At 42.8% G+C, this 25935-nt stretch overlaps 2 protein-coding genes across 3 annotated transcripts; both read right to left on the bottom strand.

The window, feature by feature from the left end:
* Positions 1-136: 136 nt before the first annotated feature.
* LOC128312678 (putative DMBT1-like protein) lies at positions 137-12509 on the bottom strand. Its single transcript, XM_053207547.1, has 7 exons — positions 12140-12509; positions 11568-11639; positions 6333-6650; positions 3836-3895; positions 1568-1885; positions 1391-1420; positions 137-283 (listed from the first exon to the last, which is right to left on the bottom strand). The coding sequence occupies exons 1-7, from the start codon at positions 12486-12488 to the stop codon at positions 189-191; spliced, it is 1242 nt and encodes a 413-aa protein (XP_053063522.1). The 5' UTR covers positions 12489-12509; the 3' UTR covers positions 137-188.
* A 4342-nt stretch (positions 12510-16851) lies between these two features.
* Positions 16852-23638, bottom strand: LOC106969405 (putative DMBT1-like protein). 2 transcript variants are annotated; one of them, XM_053207549.1, is made up of 6 exons: positions 23251-23638; positions 21434-21496; positions 20117-20188; positions 18888-18956; positions 17420-17737; positions 16852-17282 (listed from the first exon to the last, which is right to left on the bottom strand). In XM_053207549.1, the coding sequence occupies exons 1-6, from the start codon at positions 23288-23290 to the stop codon at positions 17176-17178; spliced, it is 669 nt and encodes a 222-aa protein (XP_053063524.1). In that variant the 5' UTR covers positions 23291-23638; the 3' UTR covers positions 16852-17175. The 2 variants fall into 2 exon arrangements, with proteins under 2 accessions (XP_053063524.1, XP_026919317.2); XM_027063516.2 differs by lacking the exon at positions 21434-21496.
* Positions 23639-25935: the final 2297 nt, after the last annotated feature.

Raw genomic sequence — 25935 nt, 5'->3', positions numbered from 1 at the left:
GCCCATGGTGGAGTCCACACAGGCTGGCACTACTTGATTATTTGGACTGCCTTCTTTGACACAGAAATGGAACTGGAACTGTAAATTTATCAGCCTTCATTACTGGACACTTTATTCAGAACATGATTTCCGAGGGATGAGCCAGATAGGGCAGTAGTATTTTTGCTCCATTTCCTTGGAGAACCACTTCAGGGCTTGAGCTGGAAGATGGTGGTCAGAGCAGCCAAGGACACCAAAGTCTCACCTGCCATCATTGTCCCTGCTGTGAGGGCCAATGGGTGATCTGTCAAACACACAAAGGACATGTGGCTCATCAGCTGGTGCTGAGGTCCCCATCCCACCTACACATGATACTCTGAAGCAGCTCATAACAAATACAGTGTGGGGTCCCTCCTAGAACTTCTAAGTCATCTCTGGGGGCAAAGGCCAGAGCATGTTGGGGATGTTAATATGTAGGAGATGGAAGAAGCACTGATCTAGATCCTTCCCAGACTTTGAAAAATTATCCTCTTGTCAGACACACAAATGAGATATCTTAAAATTCAGGGATTAAGAAAACTAAGGACATGAAATTCTGGCACCTGTAGACAACTCCAGTGACCCAAGGGCACTTCGAGGTAAGAATAGGAAGAGGCACTGATTCAGCCCTTCTTTTGACCTGGTGAGTCAGCACCTAAGGATGCTGCAGATCCTCCTTCATGTCCCCCGGAGACCCTTTCCTGGGACCAATGCATTCCCACCTGCTAGACAACCCAGGAGGCAATGTGCCTGAAGCTTTATCAGAGCTTTTCCACTCAGCCTTACTTATGACCCATTGTCTGACCCAAAGCTGAGGGCAGGGCATCAGGGAATGTGGAAGATTGAGAAGGAGAGATGGCACTAGCATGGAAAACTCTGGGTGCTGGTGCTCAGAGCATGCAGGAAAACCAATGGCAAAGGTGGCTCTGGGGGACCAGGAACAAGGCAGAGGCAGGGAGAGGGTGGGGATAGAATTGGGTCACCTTGACTGTGGCCAGGTCCAGCCCACCAGCCATCTGCCCCTGGGCAGGAAGTGTCCTTCCCCACCTCTTATGTTTTCACCACGCCCTACCCTAGCCACCCATATCTCATTGCCATTACCTTGCAACCCCCAGAGCTGACAACCTGAAAGTGCTATGCAGAGGTCTGGGAAATTTAAAATCTGCTGCCTCTGTGTAAAATGGGGAAGAAGTAGAAAGCGAGGCTGGATCAGATGATTTCTAAGGTACTATCCATTTCTCCCACCAGACAGTCAGGTGACTCCGTGTGTCCCAGTCACTCCACTGGCCTAGAGAATGACATATCCAACTTCCAGCAGAACCTCTTCCCCAAAGTTTGGGTAAACTGCACATGTAAATATCGCCTTCCTTACCTGGTGGTGTGGCCATAGAATATTCAGCATCTGTAAGTGTGAAGGGTTAAGATATCTGCTGTAAGCAAGTAACGTATTGGTTCTTTCTCAATAGCTACATTTACGTTGTCTTTTGAAAAGTACTGTCTTGGAAAGAGCCAAGGCTGGGCTCTGCCAGGGAGGGGAGCAGGGGTTTACCTGAACAGATCACGCCGGCATCTTCTCCGTGCCCACAGTTGTGGGAAAGCCAGCCGATGTGGGAGCACTCCTCCAGGTGCTGTTCATCCCCCCTGCAGCGCACATTGTCAAGGAGGATTTTCCCAGATCCTTCCCCAAAGTGGGCCTCACCTGGGGCTGAAATGGCCCAGCCACACCCCAGCTGCCTGCAGATGATGTTTGCTTCTGACAGATCCCAGAGGTCATCACACACGGTCCCCCAGACTCCCTGGTAGAAGAGTTCCACGCGGCCTGCACACCTCCCGTGGCCACCTACCAGTCGCACGGGGGCCCAGCCTCCTGGGGAAGAACCAGGGGTCAAGGGGTGATGGCCACTCGCTCTGCCTTTTGATGACTAGACTATCTGATACCCAACCTAACTTTTCTTACTTTCTACGACTTTGTTATTCACACACTTCACGCTGTTGTGTGAGATCCCGTGCCATTCTCCATGTGTGTCTTCTTTGAGAAGCTTATAATGTCTCCCTTATCCACACTCTATTTAAGGCCGCTTGCCTGTGGTAGAGTATTTACCAAAATGACCACAGTTCTTCTCTTCCCAATCTCCCCACTCTTTACAATGTGACATTGTCGCTCTGCCCAAGAGGTTCTAAGCTGGTGGCCTGGGACTTGCATTGGCCAGTAGAATATGGCAGAAGTAATGGTGCACTCATGTAAAACTGAGGCCTCAAGAGGCATGACAGGCTTCAGTGTACTCCCTGGGAACACTGAGGTAATCATGTGAATAAGCTTGAGCTAGGCTGTGGGTGATGAAAGACACATGACCTGATTGCCTCCATTACCTCCGATAACAGCTATGGAACTATAAGACATGTGAGGGAGGCCATCCTAGGCCAGGAAGTCTTCACCTGACTTGCTGGATAGTCACAGATGCATGAGCAAGCCCAGCCGAGTCAGCCAAGACCAGCCAAGCCTATCTTAGATTGGCAGAGCTGCCCAGGTGACCCTTAGACTCATGAGCAATGATAAATGATCGTCATTTTAAACCATTGTGTTTTGGGATGGTTTTACATGGCAATAGATAATTTACACACTTGCTTATCTGTTAAGATAAGTTACTTTTTGTGGTGACCATTTTGCAACATATACAAATACGGAATCATTATGTCGTAGACCTGAAACTAATACAATGTGATATGTTAATTATACCTCAATAAAAAAAATGGATGTAAAGAAGAAAGCTTGGGCAGATATATAAAAAATGTAAATTTATAAAAAACACAAAAAAGAAAGATGTGGAGTGTGAATTCATGTGATTGAACTCACAGAGCCAACAATGGCGCCTTTGGTAATCACCACGCCCTCAAAGCCATGGCCAACAGCCAGGAGCTATGGCACCTGCTGGGCACTATTCTACCAGGGATGCTCAAACCCTGAAGAGTGATAATGGCTCCTCTCTCTCCTTCCTGAATCTTTTTTCTTTTTCTTCTTTTTTTAAATGTTTATTTATTTTTGAGAGACAGAGACAGAGTACGAACAGGCAAGGAGCAGAGAGAGAAGAAGACACAGAATCTGAAGCAGGCTCCAGTCTCTGAGCTGTCAGCACAGCTTGAACTCATGAACCGCGAGATCATGACACGAGAGAAGTCAGATGCTTAACCGACTGAGCCACCCAGGTGCCCCCCTTTTTTAATCTTTTGACTGTACAGCTAGATTAAGAGACTCAGGAGTCCAATGTTTTACTCCTACCTTATCTGACCTCAGACTAGACCTAATTTGTAAAAGAAAAAAAAAGCTAACTCAGGGCTGAATATCCTAAAAGATTGCTCATCCCTGATCACAGCAGAAAACCATCTCAAAGAGCCAACTCACTGTTCACTAATTCTGTATGGTTATCGGCCAGCCCTAAGTTCTAATTTGGAACACATGTTAATGTCTCCAACCCTGCAGCTCATAGGGAGTCTATCTGGTTTCTTCCCTGCTTGACATAATCCCATTGCCCCCTCATCCTTCAAGTCCTGCCAAGAACCCTTGGATCTGGATGGAGACCCTCTTCTGGGAGCCCATGGCATTCTGTACTTCCCCGTTAGAGTATTCACCACACTTTTTGGTAACAGTTTCTTCCCCCCTCCTCCCATGGACTTAACTTACTTGAGGATCAGCTCTGTTTATTGCTATCTATAACCCCAGTGACATTATGAATCCTTAGTGACATATATTCATTCACCCATTCATTGTTGAATGAACAAAGTTGTTCAGAAGACATATTATAAAGAGAAACAGTCTTACCTGGAGGTGCAGAAGAAGGTGGGTGTTGAGTCACTGATGTGGGAAGTAGGTTCTCATAGGCTGTTGGTGGGTAAAAGAGAAGGATGGTCATCTGGGAGCAGTCAAAACATTGGGAGAAGATACAGTTGCTTCAAGGCGTCATCTGCCTTCTCCCAGGATTCACCAGGAATAACCATGACACTGTATTCTAAGTCCAGTGACCTCACAGCCACAAGATCTTCATTTAGGACAGAGCATGGTATTATTGCCTGTTGACGAATGAACATGAACTACATGGCCATCAGAAAAGCAACTCGTGGACAATTTGCCCTGTGTGACCTGTCATAGGAGAGACCATCAGTTGGCCATCATCTCTTTCTTTGCTGCCTTCTCTCCAGGTGTGTCATGACTTCACCTGAACAAAGCAAGGAGATTCATAAAGCAGTTCCTGGAAGTGGAGTGCAGGAAAGGGAGGAGGGCATCAACTCTGAAATGCACCAGAAATCTTTGAGGGCAAAGAAACTGTTTTACATCTTGACTGTAGTGGTGATTATACAGCTGCACACAATCACCCAAATCCATCCAACTGGACCTGAAAATGGGTGAGTTTTATGGTACACAAATCAAATATTAATTAAAAATATGATGGGTTGATGGATGAATAAAGGGATGATAGACATATTGATAAATTTATCATGTGATCTAGGTAAGTAGGAGCTCATTTTCAAATCCTTCAAATTCTGCTGCATATTTGAAAATCATCACAATAAAATGTCAGATGGGAAAGGGTCCCCCAATTTCTAGTACAAGACCTACATCTCCGTCCTTCGATGACCACCTCTCACTTGCCACAGTGCCACACACTTCATTCAGCCAATCCACGTGGCTGCTGATCCTCTCCTTGTTAGTCACAGAATGTCAAAGGTATAGAATTTTATGGAGCCTGGACTCCAATGTGCCTGTTCTAATGACATGGAGAGTGAGGGCCACCGTCATTCACCTGGAGAGAGACCAGCCAGGATCAGATTCCTTCAGCTCAGGCCCTTTGGCCCCCACCCCACACACACAGCCTCCCTTAGTTGGCATTTGACCAAAAGAAAAGATTGTGCCCTTAGTTGGCATTTAACCAAAAGAAAAGATTGTGTGAGTGCCTGGCACCAGTGCTTGTCTGGTGCCAGGCATTTTGGGCATTGTCACATGCAATTCTCAATTATTCAATTCTCTATGTTATTCTGACTCCTATGAAGAGAAATGAAGATGAAACGGGATCAAGAGATGACATCACTTGGCTGAGGTCGTATAACTGAGGGTGAGCATATGCCATGTCTGCCCTCCCATTAGGGTGCAGGCCCCGTGAAGGAAGAGCACTGGGGGGAGGGGTTTGACCTCTGCTGTGGCTCCAGTGTTTACTGGCACACAGTTCAGCATATGGTGGACACTCAGTCAATATCCATGAGCGGACAGATGGGTGAATAATGAAGCTGGGAACCAAACCAGGATCTGACTCTAAACCTCACACCAGGTCTAGTAGATGAGGCCAAATGTAAGACGGGTCCTACCTGGGGGCAAAGCAGCTGCAGACTGAACACCTGTCAACATGGAAAGAGACTGAGCATGTTATCGTGTCTTATTTAGTGATTATTTACTGGTAACATTCTAGTTTTAGGGAGCTTGGAGGCAGACAGAAGCAGAGACCATGCCCTTGAGGATCTTAGCATGTCCTGGGGATTTGAGCCATGAGACCAGTCAGCAAATGCTGAGCATCCCAGGGGAGCTTCAGAAGGCAGTGCTCCCCTAGGGACCTTAGATGTTGACGGGTATGGCTCAGGACGAGCCAGGTGCATCCTGGCAGAGCTTGTCATTCGTAGGAACGTTTTCCCAGCTGCCAGAGGGACAGAATCAGGAAAGATTCTGTGAGGCAGAGTGCCAACTGGAAAGACACATAGGTTTGGGAAGGTCACCAGGCCTAGACATGGAGGGCTTGGAACACCAGCTGACAAATTTGGCCCATCACCAGAGGTCACAAACTCAAATTCGAAAGTTTCCAAGAGCCGTGGGAATAAAACAAGTAAGGGGTTTGAGTGACGGGGACTGTGTGAACTGGAAAGCTGTTTCGTGACCAAAGAGTCAGCTCTTTCTCAGATCCAGTTGGTGAATGTAATAAAAGAATTTGTTGTTTTGAGCCTTAACTTCTGTTTATACTTTTTTTTTCCCACAAACGGAAGAATTTGGATTTTTATGCCAGATAATGTGTTTTGGCTGAGTTCGAGTTCAGCCTGAATTTTCAAACCAAACAGGTTACATCTGAGCCTGGATCCGTGGTCATGAGCCGTACTCAGCAATCTGCAGCCAAGGGGATGGTCAGGTCAATGCATAACTTTGAAAGGGTGTAGACAACACCAGTGGCCTGCCTTGATCCACTGACATTTCTGGACCATGCTGGCTGTGTGTGTGGAAGAATGAGTAGTGAGGGGATAACAGTAGCCTTCCAAGTGAGGACTGACAGTCAGCCCCTCACCTGTGCAGATGACACCAGCATCCTCCAGGTGCCCGCAGTTGTGCCCGGCCTCACCCCTGTGCACGCACTGCCCCAGGTGACTCTCGCTGCCCGCACACTGCACGTCGTCCAGCAAAATCTTCCCAGAGCCTGCCCCGAAGTGGGCCCCCGTGGGTGCCGCCACGGCCTGGCCACACTGCAGCTGGCGGCACACGACTGTGGCCTCAGCCAGGTCCCAGAGGTCATCACACACGGTCCCCCATGTGCCCTGGACGAGAACCTCCACTCGGCCCGAGCACCTCCCTGTGCCATTCACCAGCCTCACGGTCATGGAAGCTCCTGGGGAGACAGAGCAGCGGGATATTGTGAGATTGACCTTTATTTATGTCAGCATGTTGCCTTGATCCTGTTACAGTGGGCCAATATACTGCTGTTGTCATAATTCCTCTGGGTTGGGCAGATAGAGAGATCAATGGTCTTGGAACATCAGAGCTGGACTTTCTCCTTCCCAGAAGGGCCAGAAGACCCCAGTGAACAGCAACATCTGGCTTCTGGAGGGGGAAAGGCAGAGGTCCTTGGGTCTCAGCCTTGCACACGTATCCCTGTCCCACTGACGGCAGAAGAACTTCAGGGAACCCTTGACTTGAAGGCTATCTGGATGTGATGGCCATGGCTTTGTGGACAGCTGACCAGAGTATTTCCATGGGAGTTGCCCAGTACGGTGTAATCTGGAGATTACAGAGTGCTCTTTCTTGCACTAAAGACATTTCTTTGCCGCCAGCACAGTGGTATTTTTAACCATAGAACATTCCCTTAATGCCTAATGGGGGAAAAAGTTGATAGAGTTCACCCCTCAGAATTTACAATCAGTGACAGGATGGAGAAACCACACACTTTGCACTATCAGGGCAAGTAAGAGGGATACCTCTAGGAGTCTAACAACACTATTGGTGACAGACATTTCATCTGCTTTGAGAGATCAGTTTATGTAGGACTGGCTTTGAAACAGGAAGATGATTTCTGCAGGTCGATCATAAAGGAAGGAGGTTCGCCCCAGACAGAGTGAAAGGAGGGGCAAGTTCACGTGGAAGGGAAACCTGTGGGGGCTTCAAGTGCAACATGATTTGATTAAATGAACTCATTTCCTCTCCTTCCACAAGCATGTGAAAGGCCTTAAAATGTAATCTGCAAGGACAGAGGAAACGGGAAGAATAGGAAGAGCTGATGGGAAAATCCCAGCACGTTCTTTTTAGAAACTAGAGACCAGAGAAACCTCGTAGATGATGTGTTTGGAGGAAGAGGATGCCAACCAATGTAGGATTGAGGTGCTGGCAAAGAAGGGCATAGTGGTCAATTGTATTTTCTAAAGGTGTCTACAAAATCTCTCCCGTTCCTCGAGCCCTCTGGAACCTTGACACTCCCATGTCGGAAGGAGGAGTCTCTGTATCATCCCTTCAAAACCAGGTGGGCCTTTGTGACTTTCTTGACCAATGGAGTGTGGCACGGGCCAGGGTGAGGGAAGTGCCATGCACTTGGGCTCTATTTCCTCAGGGGACTGTCTCCCGGAACCCAGCCACGACCCTGGGAGAAAGGCCAGGCCTAATGCAGATGCTGATGTTTGAAAGTCAAACATTTAAACACACTTCTCAGTGTGTTTAAGTTTTTCTAGGTCAGTTCTCTCACCTCAGCAAAAGGCAAATATTTGATGACAACAATGATGGCGATAGTTATTATAGAACTAACGTTTATATAGACTTCCTGGTGTCCAGCACTAAGTAAATGATGCTTTCAGCATCTTTAACCTCCACGGTGATCCTCCAGCCACATCTGTGTATCTATGTGTGTGTGTGTAGATGTGTATATATAAATAATAGTGTGTATACATGTATATAGACACTCATGGATGTATTACAGGCAAATATATTCTATTATAGTACCCATATTGTAGGTGAGGAAATTAAGGCACATAGCAGTTGAGTAATGTGCCCAAGATCACACAATTCTGGGGAACCAGTGTTTGAAATTAGGAAATCTGTTTCCCTAGCCTATGCAAGAAATCTTAGTGAGATTTATTTAGTAGGAAACAAAACGAAAACTAGAGATAACTCCCAGAAGAATCAGATTACTAGTTTGTGGGTATAGAACCAAGGTAGTGGGTGAAGTTGGAGAAGGAAGGCTGCATGACAGTAAGTCTGTTAGCACCGTGTAGTTGTTAATGCACATGCATAGAGCACCTTGGTGGAAGGAAGGAAGGAAGGAAGGAAGGAAGGAAGGAAGGAAGGAAGGAAGGAAGGGGAAGGAAAGAAGGAAGGAGGGAAGGAAGGAAGGGGTCTGCTTCAGATCCTGTGTCTCCCTCTCTCTCTGCCCCTCCCCTGTACTCTCTCTCTCTCAAAAATAAAATAAACATAAAAAAATTTTAAAAATAAGATGCATTTTATTTTGAAATATTTAAGCATGAAAATGTATGCAGGATATACTAAAAGTACCAATTTATATTAAAAAAATTATATTACTATACGGGAGTATAGGCTAATCTAGAGCTAATAATTCAATAGTTAAAGTAAAAACAGAAATACCAAAACACCAAACAAAAAGCAACCGAGTAAAAAGAAAAGAAAATAATGTCTTATACTTAGAAGAAAGATATTCTATTTTCTTCTGCTGATTTAATGTAGGAATTTATTAAGGATTAATGGATTTCCACCCTAAAGGATTTTTATAATAAATTTTAATTTACTAGAGATGAAGATCTGTTTATTTTTTTGAAGATCTGTTTCTATAGATGCAAAATATATATGCTCGCATTCCTTTTATCAAAATTCTTTCTTTGTTTTGTGATCCTTATTATAAGTGTGGAGTTACTCAGACTTGCTTTTTTCCCTCAATGCTAATCAGAGAGATTCTAACAGCTCCTCACTGCTGTTGAGGAGAAAGATCTCAGCAAGGTAAAGCAGTAAGAAAAAGTCCTTCTTTTCAGTTAGATAGACAAAAGCAGATACTATTTTGCTGCATAAAGTTGTCTTTGCAGATAAAATTTTTAAAATTTAATAATCACAGATTATTTCTGTCTAGTGAAAGGGTCTGCAATCTAATGGTTGTTTTATTTGTTGCCCTGGCCATGATATTTATATTGACATTCTTCATTCTAGAAGGTTCTAAAAAGCCTGGCGTGCTTCTCTGTTAAGCCAACAGTGATCTTTGGCACCTCCCAGTTCCCTACACGAAAGAGATAAAAAGCAGAATCCACGGTCCCACTAGACTTCTTATTTAAACGAAGAGTTTATAAGGGTCTAATGTCTCATTGTATGAATAGCTCTCTAGCTTACAAAATAGGAGTAGGAATACAACACACTACAATACAATACAATAAGTAGTAATATTTCTCTAACATACCAGTTCATTTGAGATCAGTTAGAATATACCCGTGAGTAAAATTGCAATGCAAATGTGCACTGTCAGCCTGATCGCAAGGAGATTACGCTCAGAAGAGAAGGTGAGGAAGCCTGCCGAAAGGTTAGAGGTCAAGCTCCCCTTTACAAGTCCCAATTCTCCTGGGCCCTCAGAATTTGCTCTGTGGACACCCTCCTCCCCACATCGCTCTGGAAAAGCATGGAAACACCGCAGTGAGACTATCGCCTACAGTTTTCAACTCAGTCCTACCAGGAAATGTGTGCACTGTTCCCCGAAAGTTAAACCTCTTTTCAACAAGGCTCCTGTGAGCACCCTTGGGCCAAAATAGGCTGGCTTGCTGTGAGCCACTGCTGCTAACAGGCGGCCTGGCTTACTGAGCCCAGCTCCAAGGATGCTGCCTTGGGGTGGCCCTCCCCACGGCCAATCAATTCTGTCCCCTAGGAAGCTGTAGAGTAAGTCAGAATCCACCCCTGCCTCCTGTTTGAAACAACTTTGTGGTAGGCAAAAATGTCATGTCCTTCCTCCTTCCCAAATGGGCTTGGGGTGGTGGTGGTGAATTCAGACCTGCTAGTTATTCAGAACAACCCTGAGGAGCAGACAGATTCATCGATCAGATGTGGTGGGCACACTGCCTGGGGCCCAGATAACTGCAAAAGACCCCTAAAAATGTCTTAATTTCTTTAAAATTAGAAGAAAAAGATGACCTCAGTCTAGTCTACATTCCATTTGTCTTTATACCAACGCGGTCAATAAAATATAATTAATTATAAGGGTCTCTGAAAGCAAAAGTGCTCAGGGACCCAGGGATGTCAAGAAGTGGCTCAAGCTGGGGCTCGAAACAGAGGAGGTGATGTGTGACTGCTGTGTGATACGCTTTTAAGAAGCAACAGAATGTCTACACACAACCATAAACTCCCACCATAGAGTTTATTTGGAAATATAAACACTTGAGGGGAGCCTGAGTGGCTCAGTTGGTTAAGCATCTGACTTGATTTCAGGGCAGGTCATGATCTCACGATTTGTGAGTTTGAGCCCTACATCGGGTTCCATGCTAACAGTGCAGAGCCTGCTTGGGATTCTCTTTCTGCTCCTCTCTCTGCACACGCCCCCTGCCCCAACGCCTCTCAAAATAAATAAATAAACTTGAAAAACAAACATTTGATGACAACTGACCTGGAAAAATTCAGTTATCATGTGAGTTATTGTGGAACCAACCTTCAGATACCCAAATGGTACAACGAGTTTTTTCTCTTTGTAAAGCAGATGTGCAGGCAGGTACCCCAGGGTGAAGAAGGAAGAGACGGGCTGGGGCTCATTCCTAATACAGAGTTCTAGGCATATTAAAAGGGTACATTTTGCCTGTCTGTCACCCTGGAAGCTATAAATTTATAAGTTTTTCCCGTTAGGAATTTTATACTAAAACCTACTGAGTAAGCGATTACCACAGCTGACACCCCCGTTTCCTGGCTATGGTCCTAATGCACCTGCACTGTACAATTAGGCTTGCAAGAATGTTCTCTTCCCAGTAGTCCAGAGGTAGCTTTGGACATACTGTCTCCGCCCCCCCACCCCCCAAAAGGCTAGTAGTCACATGGGTTTGGAGTCAGATTGCTCCAGATCTTGGCTTCACCATGTTCTAGGTGGGTAATGCTAGAAAATGATCCTTTCTGTGTCTCATTTTATGAGCCAACGGTGAGGGTTGTGGGGACAATAATGCTGGGAGGTTCTTGTGAGCCCTCAATGAACTGTCAGTTATATGAAAGCATCCGATTCTCTGCTTTATTACATTTTGGTTGTTCCACAAACATTAGCTCCCCCACCCCCCGCATTTTCCCAAGGACTTACCTGCCAGGGGCGTGGGTGTGGCTGGCAGGGCCGCAGGCTCCATTGTGTCTGTGGTTGCAAATAATCCATCACCTGTCAGCAGGGATGAACAGAAGCATTCCCAGTAATTGGGACATCCCCTAATTTCAACTTCAGAAAGACTAAGTTTCAGGGGTGCCTAGGTGGCTCAGTCAGTTGAACACCCGACTCCCTATTTCGGCTCAGGTCACCATCTCACGGTTTCATGCGTTTGAGCCCCACATCAGGCTCGTGCACTGACCCTGTACAGCCTGCTTGGGATTCTCCTTCTTTCCCTCTCTCTCTCTGCCCCTCCCCCAGTTGCACTCTCTATGTCTCCCTCTCAAAATAAATAAATACGCTTTAAAAAAAAAAATGAGAAAGAAAGACAAAGATTTGAACACCAAGCCAGCTTGAAGGTCACGGTCAGGTAGAAATGTTGGCTCCTGACTCTGCTCTTACGCAGGCCAGGAGTCCTCTCCTGGCTGTGGTCAGCGGGCCCGGGAAGGGGCCAGTCCACTGCCCCGCACACAGTGCCCTCCCCCCTATTCCCCGCAGAACAAATAACAACCCACCTGCTAGAATGGCCATCATGGGAAGTGTCGCAGGCTGTGTGGTGGGCACGGGTGTTGTCAGCCCTTCACCTGTGTCTGTAAAGCAAAGAGTGGCCTTGTGCACCGCTAGATGCGACCTCCCCACACGGGGAGGGAGAGCTTCAGACAGGCCCCAACAGAAGCCTAGGCGCAAGTCTGTCCTGCTATGGTCTGGGTCTACTCTCTGACTGCCTTTCCTGGCACACCCACCCAACGTGGGTATCAGACCCCACTGTGGGGTAAAAGGCTCACGTGTGGATGGTATGCCCCCGCCTGGCACACTCCGGTTCTCTAAGTGCCCACAGAACCAATGGTAGATCTTTTCCCTCATTTCCTTTGAGGAGCAGCCCAGATGTGTCCTGTCACGGAGACATGCAGTCAATTACACAGCTGAGTGTTTTCCATTTTGATGTTTGGTGGCTTTATCTTGGCTCTGAGTAGCCAAAGCCGTGTGAGGCTTCCATAGGGCATGAAGACAGCCCTGTTTTCATCTTATTAACTCGTAAAATGGCAATAAAGTATTGTTTTGCTTCCTTTTTAAAAAATTATTTATTTATTTAAAAAAAGTGGGCTCCACCCCCAGCACAGGGTCTAAACTCACAACCTTGAGGGCAAGAGTCTCATGCTCTACTGACTGAGCCAGCCAGGTGCCCCTGTTCTGCCTCCTTTTTAAAACAGCTTTATCAAGGCATCATCGCTGCTCAGAGAGCTGCATGTATTTAATGTGTACAGCTTATTGGGTTCAAACATACACAAACACTTGCAATATTATCACCACAGTCACGGTAATAGACATATCCAACAACTCCCAGAATTTCTTTGTATTTTCCCCTCCTTTTTTTTTTTTTTTTTGTTTTTGTTGTTGTGAACACTTAGCATGGTATGCATCCTCTTAGCAAATTTAAAAAAAAATTTTTAATGTTTATTTTTGAGAGACAGAGCAAGAGAGACAGAGTATGAGTGGGGGAGGGGCAGAGATAGAGAGGGAGACAGACTCTGAAACAGACTCCAGGCTCTGAGCTGTCAGCACAAAGCCCCACGTGGGACTCGCACTCGGGAACGGTGAGATCATGACCTGAGCAGAAGTCGGACGCTTAACCCACTGAGCCACCCAGGCACCGCTCAAATTTAACTACTTGCATATATTGTATGGTAGATCTCCAGCATTTATTCATCAAGCATAACTGAAACTTCCTATCATTGAACTCCCTCCCCTGAACCCCTGACAACCACCACTCTATTCTCTGCTTCTGTGAGCTTGACTATTTGAAATGCCTCATATAAGTGAAATCATGCAATATTTATCCTTTTGTGATTGGCTTATTTTGCTCAGCATTATGTCCTCCAGATTCAGCTATATTGCTGCCAATGGCAGAATTTCCTTTTTTTTTTTTTTTTTTAAGGCTGAATGATATTCACTTTATATAGGTACCACATGGTCTTTATCTGTTCACCTGTTGATGGACGTGTGGGTTTTTTCCATATCTTAGCTATTGGGAATGTTGCTGCAATGAACATGGCAATGCAGATGTCTCTGAGAGCCTGATTTCAATTCATTCGGGTATATTACCCAGGAGTAGGATGGCTGGATCATATGCCAGTTTTAGTTTTAATTTTTAAGAATCTTTGAAATGTTTTCTATAGCAGCTGAACCATTTTACATGTCTATGGACAGTGTGCAAGGTGCCAATTTCTCTACAACCTCGCCATACTTATTATTTCTCTTTTTAAAAATAGTGACCAACCTAACAGGCACGAGGTGATATCTCATTGTAGTTTTGATTTGCATTTCCCCTAATAATTAATGATGTTGAGCATCTTTTCATATACCTGTTGGACATTTTTATCTTCTTTTTGGAGAAACGTCAGTTCAAGTCTTTTGCCCATTTTTTAATGTGGTTATTTGATTTTTTTGCTATTAAATTTTGGGAGTTCTACATAGATTTTGGAAATTAGCCCCTTAGCAGATATATGATTTTCAAATACTTTCTCCCATTTCATAGGTTGCCTTTTAATTCTGTTGACTGTTATTTCTGCTGCGCAGAAGCTTTTCAGATTGATACAGTCCCGTTTACCTATTTTTGGTTTTGTTGCCTGTCTCAGATGTCATATCCAAGAATTTATTGCCAACCAATGTGAAGAAGACTTTCCCTTATGTTTTCTCCTAGGAATTTTATAATTTCAGGTGTTATGTTTAAGTCTTTAATCTACGATGAGTTAATTTTTGTGTATGGTATAACACAGGGGTCCAATTTCATTTTTTTTTTTGCACATGGATATTCATTTTTCCCAATATTATTTGTTGAAGAGACCATCATTTCTCCATGGTGTATTCTTGGTACCCTTGTCAAAGATCAGTTCACTATATATACGTGGGTTTATTTCTGGGTTCTCTATTCCGTTCCATTGGTCTATATGCCTATCTTTATGCCAGTACCATAATGTAGGTTTTTAATACATTTTGGAATCAGGGAGTGCAATGCCTCTAGCTTTGTTCGTTTTCAAGATCGCTTTGGCTATTCTGGGTCTTTTGTAGTTTCGTATGAATTTTAGGATTGTTTTCTCTACTTCTGTAAAAATTACCCTTAGGATTTTGATGGAAAGAGCTTTGAATCTGTAGATCTCTTTGGATAGGATGGCCATTGTAACAATATCTTGTCTTCCAATCCATGGACATGGGATGTCTTTACATTTTTTTGTATTTCCTTTAATTTACATCATCAATTATAGTTTTCAGTTACAGATCTTTTACCTCTTTGGTTAAGTTTATGCCCAAGCAATTTTATTTTTGTTGATGATACTGTAAATGGGATATCTTGATTCTCTTTTTAGATGGTTCATTGTTAAAGAAACAATTGATTTCTGTATGTTGATTCTGTATCTTGTAACTTTACTAAATTCATTTTTTAGTTTTAACATTTTTTTTTCTCTCTGGAGTGCTTAGGGTTTTCTATATGTGAGATCAGGTCATCTGGAAACAGATAATTTAACTTTTTCCTTTCCAACTTGAATTTCTATTATTTCTTTTCCTTACCTAGTTGCTCTGACTAGGAATTCCAGTACTACATTGAATGGAAGTGGCAAGAGAACATCCCTGTCTTTTATTCTGATCTTTAAGGAAAAGCTTTCAAATTTTCACCATTGTGTTAGCTGAGGTCTTGTTATATATGGCCTTTATTATGTTGAGGTACGTTCCTTCTACATCTAGGTTGTTAAGTATTTTCATCATGAAATGGTGTTAAATTTTGTCATATGCACTTTCTGCATCTATTGAGATGATTATATGATTTATTTTTAAAAATTATTTAATTATTTTTAAAAATTGTAATTCTTGTATAATTAACATACAGTGATACATTAGTTTCAAGTGTACAACATAGTAATTCAACAATTCCATACATTACTCAGTGCTCGTCATGGTAAGTGAACTCTTAATCCCCTTCACCAATTTCACCCATTTTAAAAACTCTTTAATTGTGTTAATGTGGTATATCACATTCATTGATTTGTATATGTTGAACTACCCTTACAGCCCAGGGAAAAATCCCACTTGATCGCAATGTATGATCCTTTTAATGTGCTGTTGTATTGTTTTCTTTTAAAAAAGATCTCAAACATCTTTTTAAAAAGATGCTCAAACAGAGCAAAATATTAGGATTTGATAAAACTTAGTATTGGATATTCAGGAGTTCATGATACTATTTTTACATTTGTCAGTGAGTTTGAGACTTCTCATAATGTTATTTTATATATGTAAATGATTGGCTAGCCACTTAATTATTTTGATCAGTTTAAATAATTTGGGACTAGACTATCTAGAAATCAGTTAAACCATCACAGTGGTTATTTAAAGCGAGTTGTAATAGAAAAAGAAAAAAAAATCACATAATTGATTTAATTTTTTAGTTGGCCACATGGTTCATTGTACAAGGTACAATGTACAATCAGTCTTAGTATGTCAAATACACACCAGAAGTTTTACTCCTAATGGCAAAGCAACTGAGACTCAGTTCCAATCAAGGTGAAGAAGGGGATCTTGTGATGTGTGGCCAATGCCAGTGGGAATTTCACTAGCAACTATTTTATTGTGACACCCATGTTATCATGTATTTAAGGAAACAGGCTTTGTTGTTCTCCTATCAAATACCTACAGAGGGAGAAATGATTCATTTTTATACGCTGTGTCCTCTTCTAACCACTTATTTGTTTTTGTATTTTTCAGATTCCTGAAATTAAAAGGATGCTACATACTGATCATACAAATATCTGCTAATATGTGAATCTATCAGCAGTTTTTAAAATACATCTTGATCACCATAAATATTATTTGGTAGAAATTAACTCAATCTCAACTTACTTTATTTTAATTGACTGAGCCTCTGAACCCTTTAGAGACAACTAAATATTCTCAACATCCAGGTTTTGTTTAGGCAAGTTCAAGAATTATTTAAGAGGTCTAAGTGGTGAAACGAGAAACCTGATTCCCCTTCTGCTCTGTGCCCTTCTGTATGATGTGATGTGATATGATGTAGAATGGCTGTTGCTGGTGTCACTCTACCCTGGAGTGACTCAACCATGCAGGACCACTGGGCTGCACAAGCCCAGAAATCGCCATCCATGTACCACATGTGGTGACCTGGAATCGCCATCCACGTACCACATGTGGTGACCTGCATGGTGATAGAATTCACGGTGCATTCTAGGAGGGTGGTGCTCCTTGGAGTTGTTCCATGCAAAGACCCTACTAACTTGGTTTAGGAAAGGGACATTTTTTTTTTTAATGTTTTTAATTTATTTTCCGAGAGAGAGATTGACAGAGTATGAGAAGGGGAGGAGCAGAGAGAGAGAGGAAGACACAGAATCTGAAGCAGGCTCCAGGCTCTGAGCTGTCAGCACAGAGCCCGACGCAGGGCTCAAACCCACGTACCATGAGATCATGACCTGAGCCGAAGTCGGACGTTCAACCGACTGAGCCACCCAAGCGCCCCAGGAAAGGGACATTCTAAGGAGGAAAATCTTCAAAGCAAAAGAACCATGAAAAGAATGGACCAACCTGACAGTGTGTATGCTCGGGTGGCAGTTTCAGGCTCTGTGGTTGGAGTGGGGTCTGGTGAACCATCAGCACCTGATGGCCAGAAGAAATCCACATGCTAAGGCCTATGGTGCCATTTATAATATGAGTCATTAAAATAATCATTGAGAAATGTCTGAAAGGAGACAAAGAAGTGATGTGGGGTTAAAAAAAATAATACAGCCCCTTACCTCTGCAGACGACACCAGCATCCTCCAGATGCCCACAGTTGTGTTTGGCCTCACCCCTGTGCACGCACTGCCCCAGATGGCTCTCGCTGCCCACACACTGCACATCATCAAGCACGATCTTCCCGGAGCCTGCCCCGAAGTGGGCCCCCGTGGGTGCGGCCATGGCCTGGCCACACTGTAGCTGGCGGCACACGACTGTGGCCTCGGCCAGGTCCCAGAGGTCATCACACACGGTCCCCCACGTGCCTTGGATGAGAACCTCCACTCGGCCCGAGCACCTCCCTGTGCCATTTACCAGCCTCACGGCCACGAAGCCTCCTGGGGAGATACGAGGAAGACAGAGACTGGAGATCTAACTCTCTAAGGTTGGGGAGATTTCTTATATTGGGGTATACTGTTAGGTAATAATAGTTCAAGTTTTCAGAAATTCTGTCTCTTGACATAATCTTCATCATCTACAGTAAAAGAACAGCCTTTATAAATTACTTTATTTTAATTGTTTTTTCTATTTATTCTTACTCAGAGGACTTGTCTTCTGCAATGTGGCCCAATAGATCTGGAAGTAAATATCCCCAGGGGATATGTAAAGGAATTGTTTGTTTATTACCTGGTGATGTTCATATAGCAGATATGGCTTGTGGAGATGATAGTTCTTTTCTAAAATTTTTTTTAAAGTTTATTTATTTATTTTGAGAGAGAGAAAGAGAGAGAACAAGTGAGCATTGGGAGGGTAAGAGAGAGAGGGAAAGAGAGAATTCCAAGCAGGCTCTGCGCTGTCAGCACAGAGCCTGATGTGGGACTCTATCTCATGAACCACGAGATCATGACCTGAGCCATAATCAAGAGTTGGACACTTAACCAGCTGAGCCACCCAGGCGCCCCTGGAAATGTTAGGTCTGTAATTAAAGGCAAAGAGGCATTAGCATATACGCTATCGAGAAGGCCTAGACATAGCTGAGGAGATAAATTTTGCTCAAATGGAGCAGTCCAGGGAAAATGGAAGTCAATAGGTGACATTTTGTCTTTCATATATTTTATTGTAGCAATTCTCTGTTGTAGAGAGCCTAATAGTATTCTTGACATTTAACCGTTCCATATCATTTTCTCAAATCACCTTGGGATGAGCAGTTAATTCTTGTTCACACCTTCCTTCTCTAGCACTCCCGAGGTAACTTCGATCATGTCATCAAGAAAAACACAGTGAAAACAATCACAGTGATCCTTGTCGTTGGGCAGGTCTGGGTGAGCCAACCTTTACCACATATGGTTGTGTGACTCTACTGTTGTCACACAGTGCCTTCTGTTCATCTGTCTTTTCTGAGCTCTGTGTATGCATTTATGAAATGTTGGAAATCGCGCCTTCCTTTATGGTTATTGTGGAGCAACAATATTGTGAAAGCCCTTAATTCTGTGCATGGCACAGAACAGATGCTCAGGAAACATGAAGCAAGTCACAGAGAGGCATTACCTGCTGGTATGAGTGTAGAGTGAAGGATCGAAGGGCCCGTTGTGGGGATGGTAGCTGACAGTCCATCACCTATAAATGATATAAACAGGGACATCATTTGTGACCAAGAGCCTCCTAAATGTAGGAAAGGAAGATGTTTACAATGAGAACATCCTGAAAAGTCAGACTCAAATATGACATTGAGTCTTCCATTGGTTTCCTCCACAAAGTTTTAGGCAGGGAAACCCTCACTTCACCCTGTCTTTAAACTTAGTTATCCAGTTTTTAAGATGAGGTTTTGGAATATTCCCCATGGTCTGTACACTCTAGTTCTCTGAATGCCCATGAGTCCATTTCTGGGTCTCTCTGTTTCCATCTCTCTTCTTTCTCTTTTAGAAAACAATCAACTGTGTGCAATCATGGCAACATGGCATTTGTGTCGATGATTGGACTTTTTAGGCTTGCCCTAGGTGTTTGGCCAATTTATCTAGACTATGTGTTACCTAAGCAATGTGAGATTTTCAGCAACTCTTGTTCCTCATTTTGCCTTATAAAACATCAATTCAAATGATCTCACGGCCATATATCATTATGGGGTCAGTTGGGGAAAATCAGTGTTTAGAATGTCAAATAGCAATTAATGCAGCAAACTGGATATTTAGTGCAGAGAATGGGTTTGTGGTTTCATTTTTTAGCTGGACACATGGTGCTGGTGGAGCTGGCCTTAACCTTCAGTAATAACCCACAGGTGCCGTGGCTGCTGCCAGAGGAGATGGAGACCCAGCACAGGTCGGATGCAAGAACAGTGCTCACACTGGGTGCCTCAGCACTGGGAGTTCTGCAGCTTTCTCCATCCTTGTAGGCTCTATAGGCACCAATTTGAGTAAGCTTGGCCACTGCCAGCATCTGATAGATGGTCAGATGCTCTGGGCATCATCTGCTTTTTATAATACTTTTAACCTGTTGGGTTCTTTTAAACTTGATTAGAGTCTGGAACCAGTGGAATACAATTTGGATTTCCCAGGAATAACAACTGACAGACAGAAAAGGAACACTTTGAGAGTGCCAGGTGATGGATAAGCATCTCGTTTTGTAAAATGTCATGCCCTCTTTTATTCTTATCTACAACCCTTGCACAGTAGGGGTGGCTCTGCCATCTCTAAGTGCCTCTACCGAAGTATAGATTGAGGAAGCATCTTCTAGAGGGTAAATAGAACCAAAAGCAAAAGCAGCAAGCACAGATGACCCACCTGTGAGTGTGTACATTGAGGAAGCAGCTTCAGAACCTAAGGTGGAGTTGGGGGCTGGTGGGCCATTAGCACCTGAAGATGGAAAGGCATTGGCATGGCTTATTATAATAATGCTTGCAATATGGAGTTTATTCAATACATTGCTTAATGACTTGATTTTGACTTGATTTTGACACAGGTTGAAAATGCCTGAGGGTGCATAAAAGCAGTGACATCCTGGGAGGTGACAGCTCCTCCCCTGAGCACACGACGCTGGCTGGCATCCTCCATGGGCCCGCAGTCGTGCCTGGCCTCACGCCTGTGCCCGCACTGCCCCAGGTGGCTCTCGCTGCCCACACACTGCACATCTCCAGCACGATCTTCCTGGAACCTGCCCCAAAGTGCTCCCCGCCCCCCCGTGGGTGCCGCCACGGCCTGGCCACACTGCAGCTGGTGGCACACGACTGTGGCCTCGGCCAGGTCCCAGAGGTCATCACGCACGGTCCCCCACGTGCCTTGGATGAGAACCTCTGCTCGGCCCGAGCACCTACCTGTGCCATTCACCAGCCTCACGGCCATCCAGGCTCCTGGGGATGCACAAGCAGCAGAAACACTGGGGGACCGCCCCCCCCCATATCTGGAGGGTTTCCTTCATCCTTTTGAAACCCTAGGTCATCATGTCCCCAGTTTACAAACATGCAAGATCACACAGTCCTCATGTACCCGCACAGTTAAGAATAGTCAGAATAATCTTCAGATTCAAATCCCTTCAACAAGTCTTTACTAAATCTCCCCTTGCAAAGGATGAAACTCTTTTTCAAGAAACTTTCAGAATTCCCAGGTTCTTTTAGTCACTTTATCCATGTTATTCCTCTGCCATGGATAGCCTAGAAATGGGAAATGTCAATATATCTAATGAAATAGGAAAGATCCACACGCAGATCGTATCTAAATGGACTTCTGTTGTCCAGACTACATTAGTCTCACAGCAACTTGGTCCCTTTGTCCCCCATAATCTTTCTTTATGGCTTTACTATGTAAAGGAAACTGAGTCAGGAACTGACATATGTTGTTTGTGAGTGAAATGCCAGAGCCTCTGAGAGCCACTAACTTAAACGTTTCTCTCTTAATCTTTGCAACCCCATGTGGCGCGGCATGGGTTTCCATTTTACAGATGAAGAAATTGAGGTGAACCAAAAGGTGAAAAAAGGTGAAGAAAATTGCTCTAAATGCCGTAATATGTAAGTGGGCTGGCTCCCGCGTTCACTCCAGCTTGGAGAAATGCCTCTCTCCCTGCTTTCCATCAGCCCTTAATTTCCCAGGAACTGTTTCCCATACCTGCAGGTAGAGGAGTCAAGGCCGCAGAGGCTGTGGTCAGTGAGGGCTCTGAGAAGCCATCAGCTAGGAGGAACACAAAGCTAGGTCACCATCAGTCAGTGGAACAGAAAGAAGAAAGCGGACACACTGCCCGAAGGATTCATTCTGAGACCCTTCCGGAGCTTTGCGTTTTCTTTTGATTCATCTAAATAAGTCACCATCAAATAAGATGGTTTAGTTTTTTAGTCGTCTGTTAGATATTCGTGGTAAACTTATCCTTGAATTCTTGGCTCGGTAGAAATAAGTCTTTAAGAAACAGAACATAAACTTAAGAACATCATACTTAAGGAGACCTAAAGGCAATAAAATAAGCCTCTGCAAATTAATGATGCTGTGTGCCACCATGAATAACAAATACTTATTCAATGCAAAGAAACTGAGTCAGAGTGCTTGCACTTAAAAGCCTTAAAACTCAGGGTGCCTGGGTGGTTCAGTCGGTTAAGCGTGCGACTCTTGATTGAGGTTCGGGTCATGATCTCACAGTTCGTGAGTTTGAACCTCACATTGGGCTCTGCGCTGACAGCACAGAGCCTGCTTGGGATGCTCTTTCTCCCTCTCTCTCTCTGCCCCTCCTCTACTCTCTCTCTCTCAAAATAAATAAATAAACTTTAAAAATTTTTAAAAATAAATAAAAGTCTTAAACTCAGTCAGAAGCTAGAATCTGTGTACAAGTAACTATAATATGAGGTGCATTATAAGGGATGTCAAAAGAAAAAAATACAAACATGCAGGACATGACTTCTTGTGGAGACCAGGGGACCCTACCTTGAGAAATGGGCAGAAGAGATGTGGGGAGAGCTCGTTTTAGGCAGCATGGGTATTGGAGGACAGCGACCTTCAATTCAGACATTCAGAGACATGAGGAACTAGGCATTTTAATTTTTAAAAAATATTTTATTTTTAAGTAATCTCTGCACACAACGTGGGGCTTGAACCCACAACCCTGAGATCAAGAGTTGCATGTCCACCAACTGAGCCAGCCAGGCACCCTGCATTTTATTTTGATTAGAATACTGTGGTAGCATATGTATTACTCCCAGATACTTGGATTTTACATTTTCCTTACTGATAGTATGCAGAGAACCTCCTAAGAGATGATACATAAGGGAAAAGGGATTTGGGTGGAGTATATTTTATGAGCATTGCCTGCTGTGACTTCTAGTGGGAATTTAAAAAACCTTTTTTTAATGTTTATTTATTTTTGAGAGACACAGAGAGTGCGCATGAGTGGAGGAGGGGCAGAAAGGGGGAGAGATGCGGGGGGAGGGGCAGAGAGAGAGAGAAGCAGGGCTGGAACTCACCAACTTAGATCATGACCTGAGCCAAACTCAGACACTTAACCTACTGAGCCACCCAGGCGCCCTCTAGTGGGGGTTTTATAGAGTTAATTGTATATTAAAGACTCGTAGATGTCCTGTAGCAAAGGCACCTGTTTAATTTGTTTAATGCAATGTTTCCTAAATTCATTGGGCCATAGAACCTGTGTGTGTGTGTGTGTGTGTGTGTGTGTACGCTCGCACGCGCGCGCGCGTCACGTGTGTTAGTGCTCGCAATTCATCTTAATATGCTGTTGATCTGTAGTTCTGGGAGCATATTCTCAGAAACATCTTTACTTAGCTACCTCAAGGATGCTGCTAGGGACTGGAGACTCCTAGCAATGTTTGTTACTAAATTTACATTTTTTTCCAATTTCTAGAAATAACTTGTAAACTTGAATAAATTAGAAGATATAAAGCTTCAGTATAAACTCAAAAAAAAAAAGCTGCTTTCTTAAGTACCTGTTGCTGTTTGCTCTTCCTCAGAGGTAATGGGTTCCATTGTTATTTCAGCAGCTACAAAGAAAAGAAAACATTGGTTAGTGATAGCTGGCACCTCGCAGACACACAACTAAAGCTGAGAAAAGGGAAAGTTCTCTGGCACTCCAAACAAATTTCTGGTATCTCTTGGTGAAATATAAAAGCCAGTTCTAAAGAGCTTAGTGAATTTCCAGCCTAAAGATAAGATTCTTCTAATCTGGGATCTGATTCTCACTTCACCACACATTAGACATGAATATCTGTTTCTTGATCTGTAAAAGTGGGAATCAAGTATGATAATGGATAAGAAAGAGGTTAATAAATTAAGGAATGAATAAATTAAACAGTTGTCATAATGTCTCCAAGTCAATAAATACTTCATTGTTTTGGGAAACAACTCACTAGCCACAAAGACAAATACCAAAATAGAAAATTTTAAAAATACCTTTTTATAGCAACATCAAAAACCATGAAATTGTTATAAATAAGTCTGATAATGATGGGCAAAATTTGAACATAGAAACATAAAAAAATGTTGAGTTAATGAAAGACCTAAATGAATGAAGAGATGTCCTGTGTTGATGGATCAGAAAACTCAATATTGTTAAGATGTCAATTTCCCCCAAATTTATATATAGACTCAAATATATATGTGTAGACTCTACATAATCTAAACTAAAAATCCCAGCAGATATTTTTTGTAGAGATTGACAAGTTGATTCAAAAATTTTATATGAAAGGCCAAAAGCCTAGGTTAACTAAAACAATTTTGAAAAAGAAGAAAAAAGAACAAAGTGATTTCATGACTTAGTCTGAAGCTACAGGAATCCAGACAATGTGACACAGGCATGAGAATAGTAACATAAACCAGTGGAACAAGAGAGGGAGTTTAGTAATAGACTCACGTATTAATGATTATTTTATTTTTGACAAAAGTGCCAGGTATTTCAGTGGAGTTAGGAGAGTCTTTTAGACAAATGGCATTGGTATGATTAGAGATCTATACGGGAAAAAAAATACTTTGAACCATATTAAAAAGTCGACAAAAATGGATCATAGAACTAAATGACAAACCTACTACTATGAAACTTATAGAAGAAAACAGGAGAAAATATTTGAGAACTTTGGGCAAGTGAAGATTTCTTAGATAGAATATAGAAGCACATTTGACTGAAGAAAAAAATCTTGGTAAATTGGACTTCATTAAAACTTAAAAATTCTGCTCCTTAAAAAAGACTTAAGAAAATGAAGAGACAAGTTGTAGACTGAGAGAAAACATTTGCAAAACACACATCTGAGAAAATACTTGTACCCAGTATTTTATAATATATAATATTTCTATATTTCTTTAATATATAAAGACCTGTCTTACAACGTAAGACAAAAAAAGATAAAAGATTTGAACAGATGCTTAACCAAAGAAGAGATGTAAATAAACACATTAAAATGTACTTAGTATCACTAGTCATCAAAGGAAGGCAAATTAAAACCACAAAGAGAGATCATTCTCATTATAGGAGAGGAGACTATAATGATCAAACAAAAAATAGAATCTAAGGGTTGACAAGTATTGTTGAGCAACTGTAACTCTCAAATGTTGCTAGTGGGAATGCAAAATGGTACAGCCACCTTGGAAAATAGTTTGCAATCTATATATGAATGTTTTAAGCAGCTTAATTAATAATAGTCAAAAATTAAAAATAAATTCAATATCCATCAAGTGGCAAATGGATAAACACATTTGTCACATCCATACAGTGCAATACTCAGCAATGTAAAAGAATGAATGTCTGATTCTTGGAGATACATGGGTGAATCTCAAAAGTGTTAAGCTATGTAAGCAAGCCCAACACAAAATGCTACATATTGTCTGATTAAAATATACAATATTCTGAAAAGTCAAATTTTTTTAGGGTCAGAAATCATATGGGTAGTTGCCAGGACCTGGGGTTAAGAGAAGGGATTGAATAGAAAGAGGCATGAGGAAACTCTTTAAGGTAGTAGAAATGTTTTATATTTTGATGGTAGTGATGTTTACACAACTGCAAACATTCATGAAAGTTCTTTGAACTACATGGTGATCTTTACTGTAGGTAAGTTAAATTTCCATAAGTCTGACTTTTGTTTTTGAAAAGTAACTGATTGCATGTAAACAATGGACTATAATGTTGGGAGCCTGTAGGCAGGGAAGCCAGTTAGGAGAAGTCTGTGTTCATCCAGGAAGGAAGAGGTGATGAGGATTTGGATTCGGGCAGTGGCTATCAGATAAAGAGGAGGCCACGAGTGCAACCACCTCAGGCTCCTGGCTATAAATGGAAAATGCTTCATCCACAGAGACCTGATTACTTACGTAATAATGAATATCCATAAGTTTGCAATAGTTTACCTATCTTCTTGCTTGGATGTTTAACTTTGCATATACATAACCATTAAAATCACATCAACTAAAAACAACCAGAGAAGTGATTCATTAATACGAAGTTTGGCTTACTAGATCGAGTAGCTTTTGCTGCTAATGGTGATGGCATTGGTGTTGGTAACAAGGATGTGGATAATGATGGCATTGATGATGGTGATGATGGTGATGTTGGTGATGGTGATGACGGCAACGATGACGGCAATGACGAAGGTGATGATGGTGACAGTGGTGATGATGATGGTGCTGGT

Source organism: Acinonyx jubatus, chromosome D2 (genome assembly GCF_027475565.1).
Source record: "Acinonyx jubatus isolate Ajub_Pintada_27869175 chromosome D2, VMU_Ajub_asm_v1.0, whole genome shotgun sequence".
Lineage (NCBI taxonomy): Eukaryota > Metazoa > Chordata > Mammalia > Carnivora > Felidae > Acinonyx > Acinonyx jubatus.
This window is presented reverse-complemented; position numbering and strand designations above follow the sequence as displayed.

Bases quoted from the DNA above. Each gene is read 5' to 3' on its own strand.
- LOC128312678 (XM_053207547.1), bottom strand. From the start codon at position 12,488: ATGAGGGAAAAGATCTACCATTGGTTCTGTGGGCACTTAGAGAACCGG. The intron at 11,640-12,139 runs GTGGGTTGTTAT...CCCTGCTGACAG, and splicing joins CATGATGGCCATTCTAGCAG to GTGATGGATTATTTGCAACC. The intron at 6,651-11,567 runs GTAAGTCCTTGG...CTGTCTCCCCAG, and splicing joins CACACCCACGCCCCTGGCAG to GAGCTTCCATGACCGTGAGG.
- LOC106969405 (XM_053207549.1), bottom strand. From the start codon at position 23,290: ATGGAACCCATTACCTCTGAGGAAGAGCAAACAGCAACAG. The intron at 21,497-23,250 runs GTACTTAAGAAA...TGTTCCTCCTAG, and splicing joins GGAAGAGCAAACAGCAACAG to CTGATGGCTTCTCAGAGCCC. The intron at 18,957-20,116 runs GTGGGTCATCTG...TATCATTTATAG, and splicing joins CTCAATGTACACACTCACAG to GTGATGGACTGTCAGCTACC.